Consider the following 24,148-nt stretch of genomic DNA (forward strand, 5'->3'; position numbering starts at 1 on the left):
GCGCAGGCTTAGGGAACGAGTTTCCCATCGTACAATGACAACAGACGGATCTGAAGAGGAACAGACGGAAATGTGTCGTAAATTTGTATAGCGCGCTCTTCCTGGACTCGAACCAGGGAAAACTGTCCTCCGTAGGACACTACGAAACTACTGCCAACCAGGTAGTCAATCAAACATGTCTTACCTGATTGAGAGTATCACGTCGGGGTCACCAAATTGTTAGAACCTGCGTCTGTCCTAGTTCAGATGCGTCGACATAAGAGCGCTCTGGAGCAGGGCCAAAACGAACCACACGAGTTAAATCAATCTGGTTTATTCAAGCACTGCTCAGTGATACATAGAAAGAGCAGGGTTTATATACATTAGAAGCTTGCGTGACAAGACAAGGTGAAACTCGCCAGATAAGGAGTCGTTTTTGTTATACATGAAAGAGCAGACCATACACCCCCTAGAACAGGAGGAACCAGGAAGGTGGTTTCAGCGAAACTAGAAGGTACAGAGAAAACAAAAGAGTCTGTTCTCGCGATTATGCACGTTTACCAGGGTGTGAAAGGGTCATAAAGCTCAGGACAGCTATGCACGAGAACACACACAATCTTACACAATCCACCTGGAATAACATCCATCTCTCTCCATTGCTTTCCTTTCTACTATTCCTTCCCCATACACTGATTTCCCATCTTACTTTCCAGAAAACTGGCAAAGACCAGACAAAACAAGTTCTTCAAATCACAACAGGGAATCAATAAATATCATCAGAGCAGACTTGACCTCATTCTTGGCATTACAGTAAGGCAGGCCTACTGGGTTTGAATTAAATGATAGCTAACAAGCTAGCTGATACATCTCCTAACATTGACTAGCCAGCTAACTGCACTAACATTTCCATTGGGACAAAAAAAAACCCTGTCCTGTGGGGAAATTTTGACTGACTTTCTGCTTCTTTGTAAAGAATGTCCTTATGTCCATTGTGTCTGGAGAGGAGCAAATATTGCAAACAATTCATCATCAACCAAGAATACCCCATTAGGCTCAGCTTATTTCATTGTTTAGTTGAACATTAATTTAATGTGGCCTAGGGTTAATTTTGAGGGCATATAACATAAGAATAAGGTTTTAGCAAAAGATAGACATTGTGAGGTGGCAATGGGGCTGGCGTTACCCCCTCCACTCTCGAGCAGCCTGCACCTTGCACCAAAATTTCTCTGCTTGCACTGAGATTCACCTCACTTGCGTGCGGTGAGTTGTTGTAGGTAACGCCCGGAAAATCCGGAGTGGATTTTCAGTGGTATGTGTATTCTCTTATCAATCAAGTCGAATGGATTCTTTCACGAAGCAATAGAAATGGCGCTGGGTGAACTAATATTTTATGTTAAATAATATTTCACATTCAATGGTGGCGACGCCCATGCTGGGTACATTATATTGTCAAAAGTTTGTAGAGACCTGACCATCACACCTCAATCTGTCATATAACATCTGATTCCAAAAAGACTGAATGCTGTAATTAAATCAAAAGATGCTTCAACAAAGTATTAGTTTAAGGGTGTGCACATTTATGCAACAAGCTTATTGTATGTTTTTTTTTAACATTTTTCTCCCTAACAGACTTGTTTGTTTATCATTTGAATTGTACAGGTTATAGGTCACATTAAAAGTGGGAAAAGTTTTGAAATTATTTATCATGGTATCATTTTTTTTTTTTTACATCAGAAAAACCTATCATTTTAACAGGGTGTACACTTTTAATATCCATTGTATATGCATAATGATGACTATGGTAAATTATTGTAAAATGAATAAACTGAAACAAATGAAATTAACCTCAAAACCCACACTAATTACAGTTAGGTCCATAAATATTTGGACAGAGACAACATTTTTCTAATTTTGGTTCTGTACATTACCACAATGAATTTTGAACAAAACAATTCAGATGCAGTTGAAGTTCAGACTTTCAGATTTAATTCAGTGGGTTGAACAAAATGATTTCATAAAAATGTGAGGAACTAAAGCATTTTTTAAACACAATCCCTTCATTTCAGGGGTTCAAAAGTAACTGAACAAATTAAATAACTGTAAATAAAATGTTCATTTCTAATACTTGGTTGAAAACCCTTTGTTGGCAATGACTGCCTGAAGTCTTAAACTCATGGACATCACCAGACGCTGTGTTTCCTCCTTTTTAATGCTCTGCCAGGCCTTTACTGCAGCGGTTTTCAGTTGCTGTTTGTTTGTGGGCCTTTCTGTCTGAAGTTTAGTCTTTAACAAGTGACATGCATGCTCAATTGGGTTGAGATCAAGTGACTGACTTGGCCATTCAAGAATATTCCACTTCTTTGCTTTAATAAAGTCCTGGGTTGCTTTGGCTTTATGTTCTGGGTCATTGTCCATCTGTATTATGAAACGCCAACCAATCAGTTTGGCTGCATTTGGCTGGATTTGAGCACACAGTATGTCTCTGAATACCTCAGAATTCATCCGGCTGCTTCTGTCCTGTGTCACATCATCAATAAACACTAGTGACCCAGTGCCACTGGCAGCCATGCATGCCCAAGCCATCACACTGCCTCCGCCGTGTTTTACAGATGATGTGGTATGCTTTAGATCATGAGCTGTACCACGCCTTCGCCATACTTTTTTCTTTCCATCAATCTGGTAGAGGTTGATCTTGGTTTCATCTGTCCAAATAATGTTCTTCCAGAACTGTGTTGGCTATTTTAGATGTTTTTTATCAAAGTCCAATCTAGCCTTTTTATTCTTGAGGCTTATGAGTGGCTTGCACCATGCATTGAACCCTCTGTATTTACTTTCATGCAGTCTTCTCTTTATGGTAGATTTGGATATTGATACGCCTACTTCCTGGAGAGTGTTGTTCACTTGGTTGGCTGTTGTGAAGGGGTTTCTCTTCACCATGGAAATTATTCTGCGATCATCCACCACTGTTGTCTTCTGTTGGTGTCCAGGTCTTTTTGCATTGATGAGTTCACCAGTGCTTTCTTTCTTTCTCAGGATGTACCAAACTGTAGATTTTGCCACTCCTAATATTGTATCAATTTCTTGGATGGGTTTTTTTCTGTTTTTGCAGCTTAAGGATGGCTCGTTTCATATGCATGGAGAGCTCCTTTGACAGCATGTTTTCTTCACAGCAAAATCTTCCAAATGCAAGCACCACACGTCAAATCAACTCCAGGCCTTTTATCTGCTTAATTGAGAATGACATAACGAAGGAATTGCCCACACCTGCCCATGAAATAGCCTTTGAGTCAATTGTCCAATTACTTTTGGTCCCTTTAAAAACAGGGTGGCACATGTTGAGGAGCTGAAACTCCTAAACCCTTCATCCAATTTTAATGTGGATCCCCTCAAATGAGGCGGCACGGTGGTGTAATGGTTAGCGCTGTCGCCTCACAGCAAGAAGGTCCGGGTTCGAGCCCCGTGGCCGGCGAGGGCCTTTCTGTGTGGAGTTTGCATGTTCTCCCCGTGTCCGTGTGGGTTTCCTCCGGGTGCTCCGGTTTCCCCCACAGTCCAAAGACATGCAGGTTAGGTTAAGTGGTGACTCTAAATTGACCGTAGGTGTGAATGTGAGTGTGAATGGTCGTCTGTGTCTATGTGTCAGCCCTGTGATGACCTCGCAACTTGTCCAGGGTGTACCCCGCCTTTCGCCCATAGTCAGCTGGGATAGGCTCCAGCTTGCCTGCGACCCTGTAGAAGGATAAAGCGGCTAGAGATAATGAGATGAGATGAGATCCCCTCAAATGAAAGCTGAAAGTCTGGACTTTATGTCCATGTCCATTATATAACTATAACTTGAATATGTTTCAGTAAACAGGTAAAAAAACAAAATTTGTGTCAGTGTCCAAATATATATGGACCTAACTGTATGTCCATGCTTCATTCTGTCAATTTTTCTCTCATTGCTTTGTGACACAACATAGGGGAACCTCCCTGCACAGGTACAGGGACTCTGGTGGTCCATCTGGGAGATAAGAATGATAATGTACCTCATTTAACTTCCAACACTTCAGTGATGTGTGGGAACAAAGCTGACAGAGTGAGTGTCAAAGCAGGGGATGATGATGTTTTTCCATATAGTGGACCCTTCACCTTCATGTTTGGCAAAGAAAATCAGGAGCTGAATAACCTTTGGAAGGTTGACCCTATCACAGGTGAGTAGGTAGATCAACTAGATAATGCCTTTAATCATATTAATTTATTTTCACTAAACTAAAAGTACTGAACCTGCTGGCATATGGTTCATTGCTGACCATATAAAACAAATCAGTTATCTGAACTTGTAGATGCATTAAAACAGTTTATACCACAGTACTGTTGAATGCTTGATTCTGATTGGTTAGATGGTGTTTATTATGATTATTAGCTCATCCAGCCCACAGGCTGATGAGCTTATGTCATCATGTGTTGTCTGTCATCCACATTTCATGAAAATCGCTTCTTCTGTCTGTCCTTCACTAATTTTTATTCTTTTTTGGCAGGAAGGTGGGTCTGCCTGGGGTGCATAATGCTTCTACCCACATTTGCATAATTGCAATTAATAATGAAAATATGTAGTAATTAAGCCCTAACAAGCTGTTAGGGTTTTGCTGGGATTCAAACCTGGTTCCCTGGTGTGATAATCCAGCAAACCCCCATTAGGCCACCAGGGGGATGACTCAAATGCAGAGGCATGAGGCGGAAGTAGAAAAAGTATCAAAAGGTTTATTTACAATATTTACACTATTTATAATCCAAGGCAAAAACAAAAGTATAATCCAAACGCTCAGAAGATAACCAGGGAAAAAACAAAAGTTCAAAGAAACAAAGAGCCAAAAAACCAGAAAATAAGAGGCAAAAATACAAATGCTCAGAGGATCCAAAATGGTAAACACAAAGTCCAAAAAGTCCAAAAGAAAGCAAAGTACAAAAACCACAAAGACACGGGCGAGGAAATCGGAACAGAGGTAACTGGAGCTAAACATAACAGCACAAAGACTCCGTGACAAGAGGACTGAACTCAGGGGTATAAATACACAAACTAATTAAGGACAGGGCGGGGCAGGAAACAGGCAATAAGACAAAAACAAAACACAGAACACAGTGGTGACCTCTAGAGGCCCAAAACAAACATGGCCAGAAAAGGAAATAACAATGGCCTCTAGAGGCCAAAACAGTCCCAGTCCTAACACAAGCAGTTTCCACACAAATCACTTCTTCTCCCTCAGTTCTTCACTGATTTTGATTCTTTCTGGCATGAAGGTAGGGGTACCTAGGCTGCATATCACTTCTACCCAGTTTTGCTTAATTACAATTATTAATGAAGTGATGGACTAATTAAGCCTTAATGAGCAATTCAACAAAAATCGCTTCTTCTCAGTCAATTCCTTGCTATTTTGGATTCCTTCTGGCAAATAGGTTGGTATTCCTAGGGTGTATATAGCTTCTATATACTGTATAGCTTGTATATAGTGTATATAGCTTGCAACATTTATTGTGCAAGGCGGGCCACTTTAGATTATTTCTACTGGACTAGACGGTGCTGGAGTGAGCTATGCCATCACTGATGGTCTCGTTTTTCTTAACAGCACCTCTGACAATAATGCAGCTGCAAATAACAGGTTTCGATAAATGTACTTGTGCTAATATATCTTTATTTACCTATAACAAATAGTCATTTTCATCATGTCTTGTTTGTAACAATCCACATCTGCCATTTTTCTGCCTCAGGGTCTGAAACCTTCCTGATTAGTCTGAAGAGTCTGCCATATGGGAAATACTCAGTTCCACTGAAGATTGCTGACCAACAGGGGATGCTAGCACATGATGTTTTACAAGTGGTGGTATGTGACTGTGGAAAAGGAGATGTGTGTCGGGACCAACTGCCTCGATCGTCTACCCTCCATGGAGCAGCAATAGGAATTCTACTGGGAACGCTACTCATGATGGCTTGTGAGTCTTTCCATAAAAGATAAAAGCCAGTTATAAAAAAAGAAATTGTCAATATTAAAGTTATTAAAACTTAGAATTTAAGCAAAGACAGTCTTGTCTCTTAATGAATAACATATAATTTATAGTCTAGCATTAAAAAAACCTTGCGTAGCTTCTATGTACTTTTATTCTTTGATATTCTTTGCATGAGCTGGGATCAAATTTCAACACAAAATATTTGATTTCTAATTCAAAGCACTTTCTTTTTCAAGGAACAGTTTGGCCAATAATGAAAGATACATAGTGCCTGCCTCATCTCATCTCATTATCTCTAGCCGCTTTATCCTTCTACAGGGTCGCAGGCAAGCTGGAGCCTATCCCAGCTGACTACGGGCGAAAGGCAGGGTACACCCTGGACAAGTCGCCAGGTCATCACAGGGCTGACACATAGACACAGACAACCATTCACACTCACATTCACACCTACGGTCAATTTAGAGTCACCAGTTAACCTAACCTGCATGTCTTTGGACTGTGGGGGAAACCGGAGCACCCGGAGGAAACCCACGCGGACACGGGGAGAACATGCAAACTCCACACAGGGCTCGAACCCAGGACCTTCTTGCTGTGAGGCGACAGCGCTAACCACTACACCACCGTGCCGCCTGCCTTTATCCCCAAAATAGACTAAACTTGAGACCCTGATGAAGACCAAGTCAGTACATGTTAATATTTCACTGGAAGATGGAATCGGATCTCCATCTGCAAAACATCTGGGATTAAGGGTTGTTTTGTTTTTCCCTCAGAATAAAGTTTGTGTCTGAACTTTCTAATCATTTTAATTAGAGCACAGAGACAAATATAGCTAAGAAGTCAGAGAGGCTTTAGAAGAAGAACAACAACAACAACTTTATTCATCACATGCTATAACTACCATTACGCAAACTGCATGTGTATACAGCGCCCTCCACAATTATTGGCACCCCTGGTTAAGATGTGTTAAAAGCATTAAAATAAATTCAGTTTTTATTGCAGAAGCATAATCTCACACTGAAAATTGTAGAAAAATGTAACCTTTAACTCAAGTGAATTAAAAAAATTAAAAATCCCTGACTAAGAAATAATGATTTTTCATAAAATCACCTGTTCCACAATTATTGGCACCCATACTGTAACAATTCCTAGAAAATAAATGTAACTGAAGCATTTCTGTCATTTTAACTGTAGTTTATAAAGTTGATCAGAGTATCTAGGAACCTTTAATTAGTAATTCATCACATCCTGTTTCCCTGGGGTATAAATATGATGTGACACAGAGGTGTATTTCTCTTATCCACTCTTCAACATGGGAAAGACAAGAGAATACACCATTCAAGTAAGGCAGATGTGTGTCAAACTTCATAACTCAGGCAATGGCTACAAGAAAATAGCCACTCGCCTACACCTGCCCATATCTAGAGTCAGAGGAATCGTCAAGAAGTTTAAAACAACTGGAACAGTGGCAAACAAGTCTGGATGAGGATGCAAGTTTATCTTGCCACCAAGCACAGTGAGGAGGATAGTAAGAGAAGTAAAAAGTTCTCCAAAGCTCACTGTTAAAGAATTGCATCAAAGAGTAGCATCTTGGGGTCACAAAGTCTCCATAACAACTATCAGGCGCCATCTGCATGCCAACAAGCTGTTTGGGAGGCATGCACGGAAAAAGCATTTTCTCACTTACAAGCATAAATGTAAACATCTGGAGTTCGCTAAGTGGTACTGGGACTTCAACTGGGACCGTGTGCTTTGGTCAGATGAGACCAAGATAGAGATTTTTGGCAACAAACACACTAAGTGAGTCTGGCGTAACACAAAAGATGAGTATGCGGAAAAGCACCTCATGCCCACTGTGAAGTATGGGGGAGGATCGGTGATGCTGTGGGCCTGTTTCTCTTCCAAAGGCCCCGGGAACCTTGTTAGGGTGCATGGCATCATGAACTCTTTGAAATACCAGGACATTTTAAATCAAAATCTGGTGGCCTCTGCCCAAAAGCTGAAGAAGGGTCGTCACTGGGTCTTTCAGCAAGATAATGACCCTAAACATGTGGCCAAATCTACACAAAAAATGGTTCACCAAACACAAAATCAAGCTCCTCCCATGGCCATCTCAGTCCCCAGACCTCAACCCAATTGAAAACCTGTGGGGTGAGCTGAAGAGGAGAGTACATAGGAGAGGACCCAGGACTCTGGACGATTTAGAGAGATTGTGCAAAGAGGAATGGTCGAAGATCCCTCTCTCTGTATTCTCCCATCTTGTGAAATGTTATAGGAGAAGATTAAATGCTGTCTTGTTGGTAAAAAGGGGTTGTCTGTGAAGATTCTCAATCATCCAGGTCATAGTAAACTGTGGGTGGTAGAAATGGGCAACTGGACTTGCTTGAAGATTCTTGAAAACGTTTCACCTCTTGTCCAAAAGGCTTCCTCAGTTCTGTCTGACTAATAGGGAGTATCAGATATTTATCCTCTCCTGGATCAGAATCAGAATTCTGATGACCAGCTCATCTAAAGTGCCATTGAGGCATCATGTTGGTGTGGGTCACTGGAGGCTGGGTGTGAACGGCGAGTCATTAGGGTGATCAAAGGATTGTCCGTTAGAGTGATCAATGGCAATCTGACTCTCTCTGTCCTCCTGTGAGTCACTGAAAACAGCTGGGTCCTGGCGTACACCCAGCCGTCTGGGAAGAGTGTCCAATACCGCCTTGTAGATGGTTGACAAATGATGTCTTAGACCCCCACCTCTGTTCAGTGATGGCTGTTCCAGGTTGACAAAAATGGCTTCTTTAACTCCTCGCTCATACCAACGATCCTCTCTGCCTAAAATGCGTACATTACAATCCTGAAATGAGTGTCCTTTGTTGTTAAGATGAATGTAGACAGCCGAGTCCTGGCCTGAGGAGCTGGCTCTCCTGTGTTGAGCCAAGCACCTGTATAGCGGTTGTTTGGTCTCACCAATATACAAATCCGTGCAATTCTCACTGCACTGAATTGCATACACTACGTTGTCCTGTTTGTGTCTGGGTATTCTGTCCTTAGGGTGGACCAGTTTCTGCTTCAGGGTGTTACTGGGTCTGAAATGTACCGGAATGTTGTGTTTGTAGAAGATCCTCCTGAGTTTCTCAGATAGACCAGAAATGTAGGGAATGACAATGTTCTTGTATTTGTTCCTGTTATCATCCTTGTCAGTTATGTTCCTTTTTATGCTATGGTCCTAATGACCCCCAATTTATGTTCCAGTGGGTGGTGAGAGTCGAAAAGTAGGTACTGGTCTGTGTGTGGGGGTTTCCGGTAGACCTCGATACTAAGGCTTCTGTCTTGTCTAATGTGTACATCACAATCCAAGAAGGCTAGATTATTCCCACTGACATCCCCCCGAGTGAAGTTGATGTTGCTATCAATGCAGTGGATAGCAACATTCTGTTAAGGCACACGGTCAAGTGTTACTGAAAATATTGTTGTGGCAGCAGGGGCGTGGTCAAGCGCCGGTCTGTGACAGGAGGGCGGAGTCAGGGAAGGTAAGTGGCAGAATCACTACACCTGACGGCAATTAACCTGTGTTTGTGTGTGTCTTCCCAGTGACCGCGCCCTATTTAAGGAGGGAGAGTGAGAGCGGAAGGGAGCTTCCCTAGAGGAGACTACAGTGTGTGTGTGTGTGTCTCTAATTGTTTATTTAAATTGTCAGACTGAAAAGTACGGCAATAAAGCCTTCTGTTCACCCTGATCTCTGTCCTGCCGTCCTCTGTGCTCCACCCACCCGCAGGGAACATTTACAATTGTCCACAAGGTATAACTCATAACTGTTACTGGAAATGTAATCTGCAAAGTATAACTCATTAACTTTTACTGAAAATCTTATCCACAAGGTATAACTCATGACTGATTAACCACATCCTAGGCAAGATGAACTTAAAATAATTGCAGCTATCAATAAACTTCAGATTGACATCCATTCTAATATTCTTACTTTAAATTCAAGATCAAAGTTATAAATGATTGTTCTTATCAACTCATTAACAGCTTAACACGTTCCAAAGTACACATGGACATATTTGTAACAACCATGGATTTTTTTTATCTTTCTCCCCCCAAAGGCCCTAGGTGGTTCACCACTAGTGACTCACAAAGTCTTTGTATCTTTGTGGTTTCACCACTGTGTGACCAGATCTAGTGGTCACTGGTAGGTCACTCTGACCAGCACTGTCTTGGTCAGACGTTGGGGTGTGTACGTCAGGAACAGCTGGTGCTGGCAGATCAGTGTCCATCTCCATAGGCTCACTGAAAGCCTGTGTGTCGGCACGCCGGAGGTGTTTGCGGTTCCTCCTGAGAACACCACCAGACTGGAGTTGGATGTCATAGGATCTTGCATCCACGATCCTCAGTACCTTGCCTAGTCTCCACACTGTGTGAGGCTCGAATGGTTGTATTCGCACACAGTCACCTGGTTTCAGTGTGTCCAGATCTCTGGCTGATCAGTTGTAGTAGGTACTCTGGCGTTCTTGTTTCTTTTTCAGGCTCTGCTCCACTTGTTGCACTTTTGGTTGCAGAAGATTTGCATTAGTGGGCAGCAGTGTTCCGGTGTGGCGGCTGAGAAGTCTTTGCGCTGGACTGCTGTCTAGGCCTTGTGATGGTGTGTTGCGGTGATCCAAGAGCACAAGGTAAGGACCTTGTCCAGCCATTTTTGCCTTGAGCAACAGTCTCTTGGCTGTTTTGACCGCCGATTCAGCTTTGCCATTGCTTTGAGGGTGCCCCGGAGATGAGGTCTTGTGTAGGAATTCCCATCGTTTGCTGAATCTTTTCAATTCTTGCGAGGAGTATTGTGGTCCATTGTCTGAAATGACAACATCAGGGATTCCTTGTCTGGCAAAGTGGGCTTTCAATTTCTTCATCACTGTTGTAGATTTCGTGTCTGACAGGTTGTCAATTTCCCAGAAGTTGGAGTGATAATCAACTGTGATTAGATAGTCTTTGTTGTCAAAAGTAAACAGATCAGTTCCCAATTTAGCCCATGGATGGTTTGGCATTTCATGTGAAATCAGTGTTTCTTTTTGCTGCTTGTAATCCACTGACCTGCAAATGACACACTTGTTTACATATGTTTTAATTTCGTCATTAATCCCTGGCCAGTATACGCACTCTCTGGCCCTCCGTAGGCATCCTTCTACGCCAAGATGAGAGGAGTGTAAACAGCAAGTAATGTCTTTCCATAGTGCATCAGGGATGATGACACGTTCGCCTCTGAACACTATTCCATCTTGATGACTCAATTCATCTTGAAAAGAGAAGTATGGCCTAATTTCACTAGCTGTCTTTGCCTTGTCATTTGGCCAGCCTTTCTGTATGGTTTCAATGAGAATCTGCAAAGTTGCATCCTCTTTTGTGGCAGAAAGAATTGAACTAAGGCTGTCTGCCGAGATGGGCACATGCTGTAACATATTTATAGTCTCTATTTTAGCTTCCACTGAGCCATAGGATGAACATTCTGGAAAGTAAGCTCAGCTCAAGGTGTCTGCCAACACCATATCTCTTCCAGGTAAGTACACTACATCAACATCATATTTCTGAATGCGCATCATCATTCGCTGCAGTCGTTTGGGAGCGCTTAGTAATGGCTTCCTCACAATGTTTTCTAACGGTTTGTGATCACTCTGTACAGTAACTTTGCGGCCATAAGTGTACTGGTGGAATTTCTCCAAACTAAAAATCATCGCTAAGAACTCTTTCTCTATTTGGGCATAGCCCCTTTCTATCTGTGTGAGTGCTCTGCTTGCAAAAGCTATGGGCTTACCCCTCTGGACCAGTGCTGCTCCCAGGCCCGTGTCTGAGGCATCACACTGCACAGTCAGTTCCTCTTCTGGACTGTAGTACTTGAGCACTGGTGTGTTTGCAATCATTTTTTTCAGTTTGAGAAACGTTTCCTCATGTTGCTCTGACCACCTCCATTCACAGTCTTTGTGTGTCAGTTCTCTCAGCGGCTGACAGTGGTCAGAGAGGTGAGGGCAAAACTTTGCTAAGTAATTCACCATGCCTAACAGTCTCTGAACAGCTTTCACATCAGTTGGGCTTGGCATTTGTTCAATGGCACGCACCTTTTCCGGGTCGACTTTCAGCCCATTCGCTGTCAGGAGATGTCCGATGTATGTAGCTTCCTTTTGTTTCAGTTTGAACTTCTCTGCATTCAGTTTAATGTTCTTTTGTCTGCAGCTGTTCAGAAATAATCTCAATTTCTCATCATGATCACGCTGTGCCATTTCTTGTGTCTCACCTTGTCCAGTGATTAGGACGTCATCTGCAATGATGTACAGACCTGGCAGATCATCCAGTGCTTGTGTCAGCTTCCACTGGAAGACCTCTGGCGCTGGGCTGATTCCCATTGGGAGTCTCAGCCACCTGTAACGTTCAAACGGTGTCGCAAAGGTAGTCAGAAAGCTTGACTCCTTGTCTAGCTTAACATGCCAGAAGCCTCTTTTGACATCGCATACTGAAAACACCTTGGCTTTGGACAGATCTAGAAGAATGTCATCGATGGTTTGCAAGGGAAAGTGGCTGCGCTTCAGCGCCTTGTTCAAGGGCCTTGGATCGATACACACTCGCAACCTCCCATTCTGCTTCTGCACTACCACCATACCATTAATCCAATCTGTGTTGCGCTCTACAGGTGCAATGATTCCTCTTTTCTGTAGGTCGAGCAGTTCAGCCTTCAGTGGCTTCATCATGGCAACTGGGACCCGGCGCCTTGGCAGCTGCACCGGTTTCACTGACCTGTCGATCTCCAGGCGATACTCTCCTTCAAGGCAGCCATCACCGTTGAACACGTCTACATACTCTGCTTTTATCTGGTCCATTGTCCACTGGCCCCTTGTATCTGGAGATGTAGTAACGATGCTGTCAATTGCCATGATGTTTTCATACTGCACTTTGATCAGCTGCATGCCTTTGCTTGCTCTTTTGCCCAGTAGTGGTCCAGTGGCACCTTCTCCTACCACTTGGAATTCTAACCTGTACAGTTTCTGGTTCCTGGGATTTCTCAGTTTCAGTTTGCATTTTCCCAGTGGTTTCAGTTTGCTCTTGTTGTACATTATTAACACAGTCTTTGTGTCTTCAAGCTTTGTGTTCGGATCAATCAGGTCAATCGGGATAATGTTACACGTCGCACCACTGTCTATCTGGAATTTCACCGTCTTGTTCCCAAGAAGCATGCCAGCAAAAAGCTGTGTGCTGTGCTGTTTATCCACCACATTCCCACTGTTGACTTTCTGTGCATTAACACTGAGTATTTCTTCAAAATCATCACTTTCAGATACAGCTACATGCACCTGTTTCATTTTCTTTTCTCTGGTCTGCTGTCTCACTTTACACTTCACTGCAAAATGGTTCTCTTTGCCACATTTTTTTGCATTTCTTCCCGAACGCGGGGCATTTCTGTTTATTTTTCTCATGTGTTTTTCCACAGACCTTATATTCAACGATGTTTCTCGACTGTCTGTTCCGTGCTGGCTCTTTCACTGCATGCACTTCTTCCTCTTTGGGTCCGGAGATGGTTTTCACATTTTCCCGTGACAACTCCGCTGCACGGCACAACTGTATGCAGGACTCGAGTGTCAGTTTTTCCTCCCGAAGCAGCCGCTCCCTCATGGTAGCATTGTTGCTCCCACACACGATTCTATCACGAATCAACGTGTCTCGTAACGTTCCAAAGTTGCATGTTTTCGCCAACACTTTCAATTCAGTCACATAGCAGTCTATAGCTTCACCAGGGCATTGATTTCTTGAAAAGAAATGAAAACGTTCCACAGGTTCATTCACGCTAGGCTTGCAATGTTCATCAAATTTCTTTAGAATATCTGCTATCTTCCAATCCGCTTTAGGCGTCTCACCCATCAATGTATCCAGCAACTCTCTCCCACTCTCGCCCACGAGATAACCGAACAGTTTCAATTTGGTGGTTTCATTGTCATCTCCCACCGCAAGGTCCACATACAGCAAAATTCTTCTTTCCATACCTTCCAAGTCTTTGCTAGATTGCCTGAGTCCATGCACAGACGCTGTGGAGGTTTCAATCTGTCCATGCTCGGGCGTCCGTATGCTAATCCATGCCGTGTGCTGGTGATTAACTGACTAGCAGGTGTATCCTCCTTCCCATGGCGAAACGAGCGAAATCAAAACTAAACTAGACTAAAACAGGTCACATCCATGACCGCTGCCACCATGTTATACTCTGCCTCGTATTCACTCAAACGGACTACAGAATATATCTTTCTAGCCCAACGGGGCTATAGTTTTATTAAACTCATAACTGGAGTTACAAGAAGCGTGACTTCCCTGGCTCAGTCACTGGTGTAATACACTAAACAGTCCATGTGGACAACAATTCCCATTGTTACAAGGTTAACTGGTGACTCTAAATTGACCGTAGGTGTGAATGTGAGTGTGAATGGTTGTCTGTGTCTATGTGTCAGCCCTGTGATGACCTGGCGACTTGTCCAGGGTGTACCCCGCCTTTCGCCCGTAGTCAGCTGGGATGGGCTCCAGCTTGCCTGTGACCCTGTAGAACAGGATAAAGCGGCTACAGATAATGAGATGAGATGAGAGATGAGATATTGGCTTACAGTGGGATGTTCACTACTATTTATTATAGGTTCACAAAAGAAACAAGACTGCAGGCCAAATATGGACAACTGTGTACAGATTCATTTTTGTTTTTAAATGTTATGGTAGCATACTGGCATTCAGGTAGATTTCAAGAAATATTATGACCTCATGAAAGTAAGAAGGGGAATAAAGAGTGATACCTCAACATTCCATCCTGCTGGAATCCTGGATAAAAATCTAAACATCTTATCAACTTTAATTACCTAACAATTCACATAAATTAAGAGCTAATTCATGACTCTACAATTTTTTTCAGTGCTGCTCTGCTTTTCTTTCATCTGCAAGTGTAAAGAGAAAACGAATTTCAAGCAATGCTTTCAAGATGATGGAAACCAAACCATGATTAAATACAATGAGGAAGGAGGATTTCCACTCTACAAGGTGTGTTCACACTCAGTAAATTAATAATCCATGTGGTTTATGGTTATACAGTTAGGTCCATAAATATTTGGACAGAGACAACATTTTTCTAATTTTGGTTCTGTACATTACCACAATGAATTTTGAACAAAACAATTCAGATGCAGTTGAAGTTCAGACTTTCAGATTTAATTCAGTGGGTTGAACAAAATTATTTCATAAAAATGTGAGGAACTAAAGCATTTTTTAAACACAATCCCTTCATTTTAGGGGCTCAAAAGTAATTGGACAAATTAAATAATTGTAAATAAAATGTTCATTTCTAATACTTGGTTGAAACCCTTTGTTGGCAATGACTGCCTGAAGTCTTGAACTCATGGACATCACCAGACGCTGTGTTTCCTCCTTTTTAATGCTCTGCCAGGCCTTTACTGCAGTGGTTTTCAGTTGCTGTTTGTTTGTGGGCCTTTCTGTCTGAAGTTTAGTCTTTAACAAGTGAAATGCATGCTCAATTGGGTTGAGATCAGGTGACTGACTTGGCCATTCAAGAATATTCCACTTCTTTGCTTTAATAAACTCCTGGGTTGCTTTGGCTTTATGTTTTGGGTCATTGTCCATCTGTATTATGAAACGCCGACCAATCAGTTTGGCTGCATTTGGCTGGATTTGAGCACACAGTATGTCTCTGAATACCTCAGAATTCATCCGGTTGCTTCTGTCCTGTGTCACATCATCAATAAACACTAGTGACCCAGTGCCACTGGCAGCCATGCATGCCCAAGCCATCACACTGCCTCCACCGTGTTTTACAGATGATGTGGTATGCTTTGGCTCATGAGCTGTACCACGCCTTTGCCATACTTTTTTCTTTCCATCATTCTGGTCGAGGTTGATCTTGGTTTCATCTGTCCAAAGAATGTTCTTCCAGAACTGTGCTGGCTTTTTTAGATGTTTTTTAGCAAAGTCCAATCTAGCCTTTTTATTCTTGAGGCTTATGAGTGGCTTGCACCGTGCAGTGAACCCTCTTTATTTACTTTCATGCAGTCTTCTCTTTATGGTAGATTTGGATATTGATATGCCTATTTCCTTGAGAGTGTTGTTCACTTGGTTGGCTGTTGTGAAGGGGTTTCTCTTCACCATGGAAATTATTCTGCGATCATCCACCACTGTTGTCTTCTGTGGGCATCCAAGTCCTTTTGCATTGATGAGTTCACCAGTGCTTTCTTTCTTTCTCAGGATGTACCAAACTGTAGATTTTGCCACTCCTAATATTGTAGCAATTTCTCGGATGGGTTTTTTTCTGTTTTCGCGGCTTAAGGATGGTTTGTTTCACCTGCATGGAGAGCTCCTTTGACCACATGTTTTCTTCAAATCAACTCCAGGCCTTTTATCTGCTTAATTGAGAATGACATAACGAAGGAATTGCCCACACCTGCCCATGAAATAGCCTTTGAGTCAATTGTCCAATTACTTTTGGTCCCTTTAAAAACAGGGTGTCACATGCTGAGGAGCTGAAACTCCTAAACCCTTCATCCAATTTTAATGTGGATACCCTCAAATGAAAGCTGAAAGTCTGGACTTTATGTCCATGTCCATTATATAACTATAACTTGAATATGTTTCAGTAAACAGGTAAAAAAAAAAAAAAGAAAATTTGTGTCAGTGTCCAAATATATATGGACCTAATAACTGTATACTGTTATATTGTATTCTTGCGAATGTGACCCCCTTTAATTAGTGGTCAGACCAGTGACTCACTTCACTTTCTGTGCTGACGTATGTCTGTGAAGGTTCTCAGTCATCCAGGTCACAGTAAACCATTGGTTCTAAAGAAGGCAACTGGACTTGCTTGAAATTCTTGAAGGTGTTTCACCTCTCATCCAAAAGGCTTCTTCAGATCTATCTGACTAGTTGGGAGTTCCAGGTATTTATCCTCTAGTGGATCTAAAGCAACTCTAAGGAGTCATAGAGGTCACCTGGGTCGTTGAGCCATCCTGTAGGTGTAGGTCACTGGGGGCTGGGTGTGAATGGCATTAGCAGTGTAGAGAGTCATTAGGGTGATCTGTGGGTCATTGACTCTCTCTGCCATCATGCGAGCCATTGAAGTCAGCTGAGTTTTGGTGTGGATGTTTATTCAGTTTTCTGGGAAATGTGCCAAGGACTGCATTGTAGGTGGTTGATAAGTGGTGTCTCATACCACCTCCTCTGTACAGTGATGGTCATTCCAGGTTGAAGAAGATGGCTTCTTTTACTCCTCTTTCAAACCACTTGTCTTCTCTGGCTAAAATGCATACGTTGCAGACCTGAAATGAGTGTCCTTTGTTATTGAGATGAAGATAGATTGCAGAGTCCTGGCCTGAGGAACTGGCTCTCCTGTGTTGAGCCATGCACCTGTGAAGAAGAATACATCTTCAAGAATTTCAAGCAAGTCCAGTTGCCTTCTTTAGCACCAATGGTTTTCTGTGCTGATCCAATGCATTTATGCTGAAATGGGGAATATGTTGGATGCTGTGTAGGTAGTGTTCACATGATAAATGTAGGTTTCATTGTGCATGTTTCCAAAAAGATTTGTTTTGAACTTATGACTAGACTGTCTACTCCAGCCCCATACTACTCTACTGGGTTAAATGCTGGGGTCAGTAATGAGTCTACACTAACTGCTGTGGTCTGTGCATCAACTAACTGCTGTGGTCTGTGGAACCAAGAATTTAATACAAGTGTAGATGAAAATATTACACAACTGAGAATCTAAAGTAACAAATAATTAATTTCAGAAGAATTGATAAGGCCAAAGAATGTCAAAAGACCTGTTACATTTAACGGCCTTGTGTAAGAGGTCTTTTCTGTAGCATAGTGACCTGTTCTGCACCACCTGTTCTCTCTGGGTGGTTTGCACTGGGATGGTGCCTTCCATTTACTCTGACTTGGATATAGAGCTGTGTGGAGACTGATTCAGCTGTTGCCCTGTAGTGTCTGACATGCTGTGGGTTTTATATGTGTCTCAGGTCCAGCATCCCGTTCCTCTCCATCATTTTGGGGATAATTAGTTGGGCTTGCATTGGTCCTTGTGTGCACAGTAAGTGCAGTGCATAATGCAGGCAGACCTTCAGACTGTCAATCTCCAGTAACATGTGCCTCAGCATTTTAATCCATCCAGGTACTACATCAGAAATGTAGGTTTGGTCATGGTGTAAGATTTTTTTTTCCTCCTCTCTGACCTGAAACAAGACTGGAGCAAAGCACTGAGTAAGAAGACAGGGACCTCTCTATGGTTCTTGAAGCTCCAGACTAAAATATATTCTCTTAGGCTTGTTCCCTGATGTACATATCATGTGATTTATTTTGTCTTATTTGCAAAATCTGAATATATTGTCTATTTGTCTACCTGCTGTAATTTTTTTCCAAGTTTTCCACAAACCTGACTGCTGGGCAGGTCTAAGATTCTATTTTCGCTGCACATTGTGGCTTGGGGAATTAGAGCACTGCCACTTGAAATAGTTTGTTTCACCACAGTGGAAGCGCACAGCTTTGCTCATCATGATCATATACAGCTTTGTTCCTGAGTACCTTATATTTTCAAAAGTTTGTAGACACCTGACCATCACACCTCAATCTGTCATATAACATCCTATTCCCAAATCATGGACATTAATATGGACTTGGTCCCTCCTTTGATGCTAAAACAGCCTAAACTCTTTTGTGAAGGCTGTCCACTAGATTTTATAATGTGACTATGAGGATTTTGCCAATTCAACCATAACAAAAAATACTGCTTTGTGTGGAGACAATTTTATTTTGGGCGAGAAGGCATGGCACACAGTTGGGGTCCCAGTTCATCCCAAAGGTATTCAGTTGGATTGAGGTCAGGGCTATGTGCAGGTTATTCATGTTCTTACACAATGACCTTGGCAAAGCATGTCTTTTATATGCATACAACCACTCCTACTTTTCCCCTCCATGATAATGTATAAAAGCAATAAACCAAAAGGGAGCATGAGTTAGAGTGAATTTATCATGGATAAAGGTATTTTGGGCCACAAGGTATATATCATTGTGTATGTTCTTGATTGCCAGTGATGGATTGGTCTCTGATCCAGGGTTTGCACCCTGGGTTCCCAGAGTAGGGTGCATGGTTAAAGTGGTTATTCATTACATTACATAACATTACATTACACTACAGGCATTTAGCAGACACTCTTGTCCATAGCAATATACAACAAATCCAAATGTCAAGTACAAGACATGCTGAACTTCTAGATAAGAAAGTTCTAGTGCCATCTGAACAAGTGACAGAATAACACTTAGTGTAATATTCTGTTGAAGTAACAAACAGCACATTGCCAAGAAAACAAACCAATCATACAAATGAGCTGACAAAGTACAACTAAATAAAGAAAGATAAAACCCCAATGAAGTCAGGAAGGACAGAGGACAGGAAGGAGCAGTAGCCTAGCCTGACAAAAAAAAGTAATACTGGACAATGTGCAATCTAAATGTGCAATACCTCTCCTGCTGGACTATTTTTCATATCTTTTTTTTTAAATATATTTGTATATGTAAATACTTAATTTATTTATCTAGAAGTTTTCTAAAGACTTAATTTATCTAGAAGTTCTATCTTTTTTCTATTCTATTCTCTGTTTATCCTATAATAATGCTACTGGAATTTTAATTTCCCTGAGGGAACCCTCTCAAAGGGATCAATAAAGTTCTAATCTAATCTAATCTAATCTAATCTAATCCATCATGACCAGGCTAGACAGTTCACAGCCTGGGATGGTCAAGACTGCTACTCAATTATACAGTGGGCAGGGAAGTAGGGGAGAAGTGCACTCTGAAGAGGTAGGTCTTCAGTCTGCATTTGAAGGTGGTCAAGGAGTCAGCAGTTCTGATCTTGATAGGAAGGCCACTCCACCAATGGGGAGCCAGGGCAGACAGCAGTCTTGAGCAGGCTGGGCAGGAGAGGAGGAGGGGCCAGGTGACCTGTAGCAGCAGAGTGCAGTGATCTGGCTGGCATGTATGGTCAGATTAGTCTCTGGAGGTATGCTGGACCTAACCCCTTGATTGCCTGGTAAGCTAGCACCAATGTCTTAAATTTGATGCCAACTATGACAGTCAGTGAAGGGCAGCAAACAGAGGGCTAGGATGAGGAACAAGGGACGTTGTCAACCAGGTTTTGCTGCAGCATTCTGGATGAGCTGCTGGGGTCTAGTGGCAGATGCCGGCAAAGGGAGAGTTGCAGTAGTCCAAGTGGGAGAGGATCAGCACTTGGACCAGGAGCCAAGCAGAGTAGATGGTGAGGAAGGGGTGGATCCTTCAGATGTTGTGAAGGAGAAATCTGTACATCCAGGTTACTGCAGCAATATTTGCTGAAGATGAGAATCTGTCATTGAAGACCGCCCCTAGGTTTGTTTTTTGCGCTGAGTGAATGGGACATAGAGATGTCCCCCAGGGAGATGACAAAGTCCAGGGGTGGAGAGGATGGAGTGGGAATGTAGATCACCTCCATCTTGCCTGGGTTGAGCTTCAGGTGATGGATGTCCATCTAGCTCTGGATGTCACACAGGCAAGTAGAGATGTAAGCAGAGGTGGAAAGAGTACTAAAATATTATACTCAAGTACAAGTACAGTTACTCTGATGAAATTTTACTTAAGTACAAGTAAAGTTACCAGACAAAAAATCTACTCAAGTAAAAGTAAAAAGTAGATCATTTAAAATGTACTTTGAGTAAAAGTAAAACGTTACTTTTAACAATGGGTGTTTTCTGCCTCCATTGTCTCATCTCTCATCTCATTATCTCTAGCCGCTTTATCCTTCTACAGGGTCGCAGGCAAGCTGGAGCCTATCCCAGCTGACTACGGGCGAAAGGCGGGGTACACCCTGGACAAGTCGCCAGGTCATCGCAGGGCTGACACATAGACACAGACAACCATTCACACTCACATTCACACCTACGGTCAATTTAGAGTCACCGGTTGACCTAACCTGCATGTCTTTGGACTGTGGGGGAAACCGGAGCACCCGGAGGAAACCCACGCGGACACGGGGAGAACATGCAAACTCCACACAGAAAGGCCCTCGCCAGCCCCGGGGCTCGAACCCAGGACCTTCTTGCTGTGAGGCGACAGCGCTAACCACTACACCACCGTGCCGCCCTGCCTCCATTGTGTTGTGCAAAAATGAAAAAGAAGAGGAAACAAGGATATATGTACATCTCAACCCAGATGTTTTATTTAAAGGAAGTGTATCAAATTGAATGCTTAGGATAATGCTGCATTAAAACTGAGACAAACAAAAAAGGTCAATACACACAGTCATGTCGTTTACATCGCCCTGACCACACACAAAGCATTGTACATGAAATATGAAAGTGAAATGTTGCACCGAAATCTCGTAGCTTGCCTGTGTGCACTGTGTGTTATTGAACAATTCAATTCAAACATTATTTGTTTTGCTTAGTATTCCTTTCTGGCCTGTTGGATGTAGAATGGTAGGAGGACTGATCACGTCAGGTTGGCGAGCTAACTTGCTTGCATGATTAGCCAACCGAATAACAGACTAGTTACCGTTATGTTACAGTACCAACAGGTTGCTACTTCAACATTAGCAATGCCATCCACTATTTTTGGAATATAACCAGCCTATTGTCGGTTTTACTATGGAAAGGAAACATTATGATCAGGGGCGCAGATACGTTTTTTGAACTGGGGGGGAAAAAAAACTGGGGGGGACAAAGCTGCCAGCAAACCAACCCCAACCCCGATATGCCTGTCAAACTCGTTGTGGGTAACCATAGCAACCAAGCTCGAGCTTGCAACCTGTGCAGTCTGCGCAGCTCAACCAACCGAATATCAGTCTTTGTTTTGTTTTATGTGAGTTGTTGCAACTATGTATACACTGCTGTGCACCTCAATAAACCGAATGGTAATTAGTCTTTTGATTTTTCCATGAGGTTTGCCTTATGCAAAGAAAGACAGCATAGACGTTTTTTCCTCCCTATAAGTGGGGGGGACTGAACGAGGTGAATTTAAATCTGGGTGGGACGAATCCCACCCGTCCCACCCTCTATCTGCACCCGTGATTATGATGCCAATGACAATACTTACCTCAACATGCTTGCGCAGATTAGACGTCGAATTTTTGTATGCCGCAATGGTTGTCTTCTTGGGCACACATAATCTGCATTGCATAATGAAACTGTCACCCCTTTTCTCTACGAAGCTGAAGTGATCACGTATGTAGGGCCAGGGGTGCACTTCATTACTGGAAGAAATTGCGTTTTCTGCAGGGTCGTCCACCACAGGTTCCTCAATCTCCTCCATGTCCGCAGGGGCACTTTATCAACACCCATGGCCCAGGGGCTAGGCCCCTCATAGGCTACCTGTCAACCCTACCCTTACCGTTGGCCAGGAAAACACTCTTATTTTATTTGCAATACGTGTCAAGCATTTACAGTGTAAGCACGTAATTAGCCTAGAAGCCTACGATAGGTTACGTTTGGCTCAGCGTAGCTGCGCAAGGCCCACGCTCACATCGCTCAACACATCCGACCACAGAGGTAGAGAAGAATGCACGCATTATCATTACAGAGCCGGTTCTGATTATTACCACGGACAGGACAGTGATACTGCGCAACTTTCACGCAGGGGCATGGCCAGAGATAACCACACAAGCGCGTGTGTGCTAATGTAGACCTATGTGTTGTAAGCATAAAACACACACACCTACAGACAAGTCCTTTTAAAAAATAAAATACATAAAAATAGCTCGGCGGCATGAAAACAAACATTCACTGCAAGACAAGGTGCCCTAGAATTGCCATCAGTTTTTAATATCTATACTGTATGGACTTTGTTGTCAGGATTGCACAGCATGAGATATCAAAACTGTACCCAGATACAGGCTTCAAGTTCAGATATTGCATTCCAAATGAGGTATCCACAAGAGAAATGCATACGAAAGCACAAGCATCAGGAGAGGGTTGCATAACAGAGATTCTATACGCAGATGATCAGGCCATACTTGCTGGATCCATTGAGGAGCTTCAGAATATTCTTCAGTTGTATGATAAGACCTACACCCACTTTGGTTTACAAATATCATATGTCAAAACAGAAACAATGGCTTTTAACGTCAATGAGGATATCAAATGTAAACCAAGTATCATTTCCCTTGGTGGCACTAATATTAAAAACGTCCGCACCTTTAAATATCTTGGTTATAATGTCAGCAACTGTGATGAATCCTCACACTTCCTGCATGCTAGGATAAGTGCTGCATTCATGAAATGGAATGAACTGAAACAAGTTCTAACCGACCACTGAATACTACTAAAAACCCATATAAAGTTCCTTGTGGCATGCGTTCGATCTCGTCTCCTGTACAGCACACAGGCATGGCAACTATCATCCAGTGAAATTCACAAAATTGAGGTAGTGTGGCACGGCTTCCTAAGGAAAATGATTAAAGGTGGATATAAACCAAAGAATGCCCCTGACCAAAAGAACACTACAAATGAAGATATAGACTGGAGCTACAAGATGTCCAATGCTGACCTCCGGAAACTGACAGGAACCCAGGATATAAAACTATCCTGCTACGTACAACAACTAAAATATATTGCTCACATTTGCCAGATGGGCAATAACCAAGTGCAAAAGCAGCTCCTGTTTGACAAAAATGGTTACAAATGGACGAAATGGGAAAATCTGCTGGGCATAGACACCCAACAGATAAGACGTATGATGATGGACAAATCAAACTTTGAGCAACTGCTGCAACTGCTACAGCAGAAGCACCCCTAGAGAGTTTAACTTTTGACAGGGGAACATGATGATGATGATGATGATGATGAAGGTACTTGGCTTGGCGGCCACATGAAACGTAAACACCATGGACAGCGGCCAAACTCATAACTCTACAGACTGAAATACACGAAACCAAGTCCTACTAGGGTCTATTTTACCGATCTATGTTCAAGCATCATGCAAGTCTTCCTTCTCCTTGAATAAGACCGTGCATTCAACTGCCTTTTTGACATGACTGCATCGAAATACCACTTGCAACAATATTTCACGCACTCCATCAAGAAAAAAGTTAAACATGATGAACACGGGCATACTGTTTTGAGCATACGATTTTTTAAAAAGAAACTAGCTACATCAAAGTCCTTCAATA

At 42.5% G+C, this 24,148-nt stretch overlaps 1 protein-coding gene across 12 annotated transcripts in view; it reads left to right on the top strand.

Moving 5' to 3' along the window:
- LOC132897205 (cadherin-like protein 26) overlaps positions 1–24,148 on the top strand; it is a 186,880-nt gene that overhangs the window by 106,852 nt on the left and 55,880 nt on the right. For 11 of the 12 annotated variants that reach the window (XM_060938661.1, XM_060938663.1, XM_060938662.1 and 8 more), the window contains 3 exons: positions 3,939–4,169; positions 5,725–5,946; positions 14,867–14,991. In XM_060938661.1, coding sequence (XP_060794644.1) covers positions 3,939–4,169; positions 5,725–5,946; positions 14,867–14,991 — 578 coding nt within the window. The remainder of the gene's footprint in view (positions 1–3,938; positions 4,170–5,724; positions 5,947–14,866; positions 14,992–24,148) is intronic. The other variant, XM_060938668.1, reaches the window with a different exon arrangement.

The sequence above is a fragment of the Neoarius graeffei genome, chromosome 13, assembly GCF_027579695.1.
Source record: "Neoarius graeffei isolate fNeoGra1 chromosome 13, fNeoGra1.pri, whole genome shotgun sequence".
Classification (NCBI taxonomy): Eukaryota; Metazoa; Chordata; class Actinopteri; order Siluriformes; family Ariidae; genus Neoarius; species Neoarius graeffei.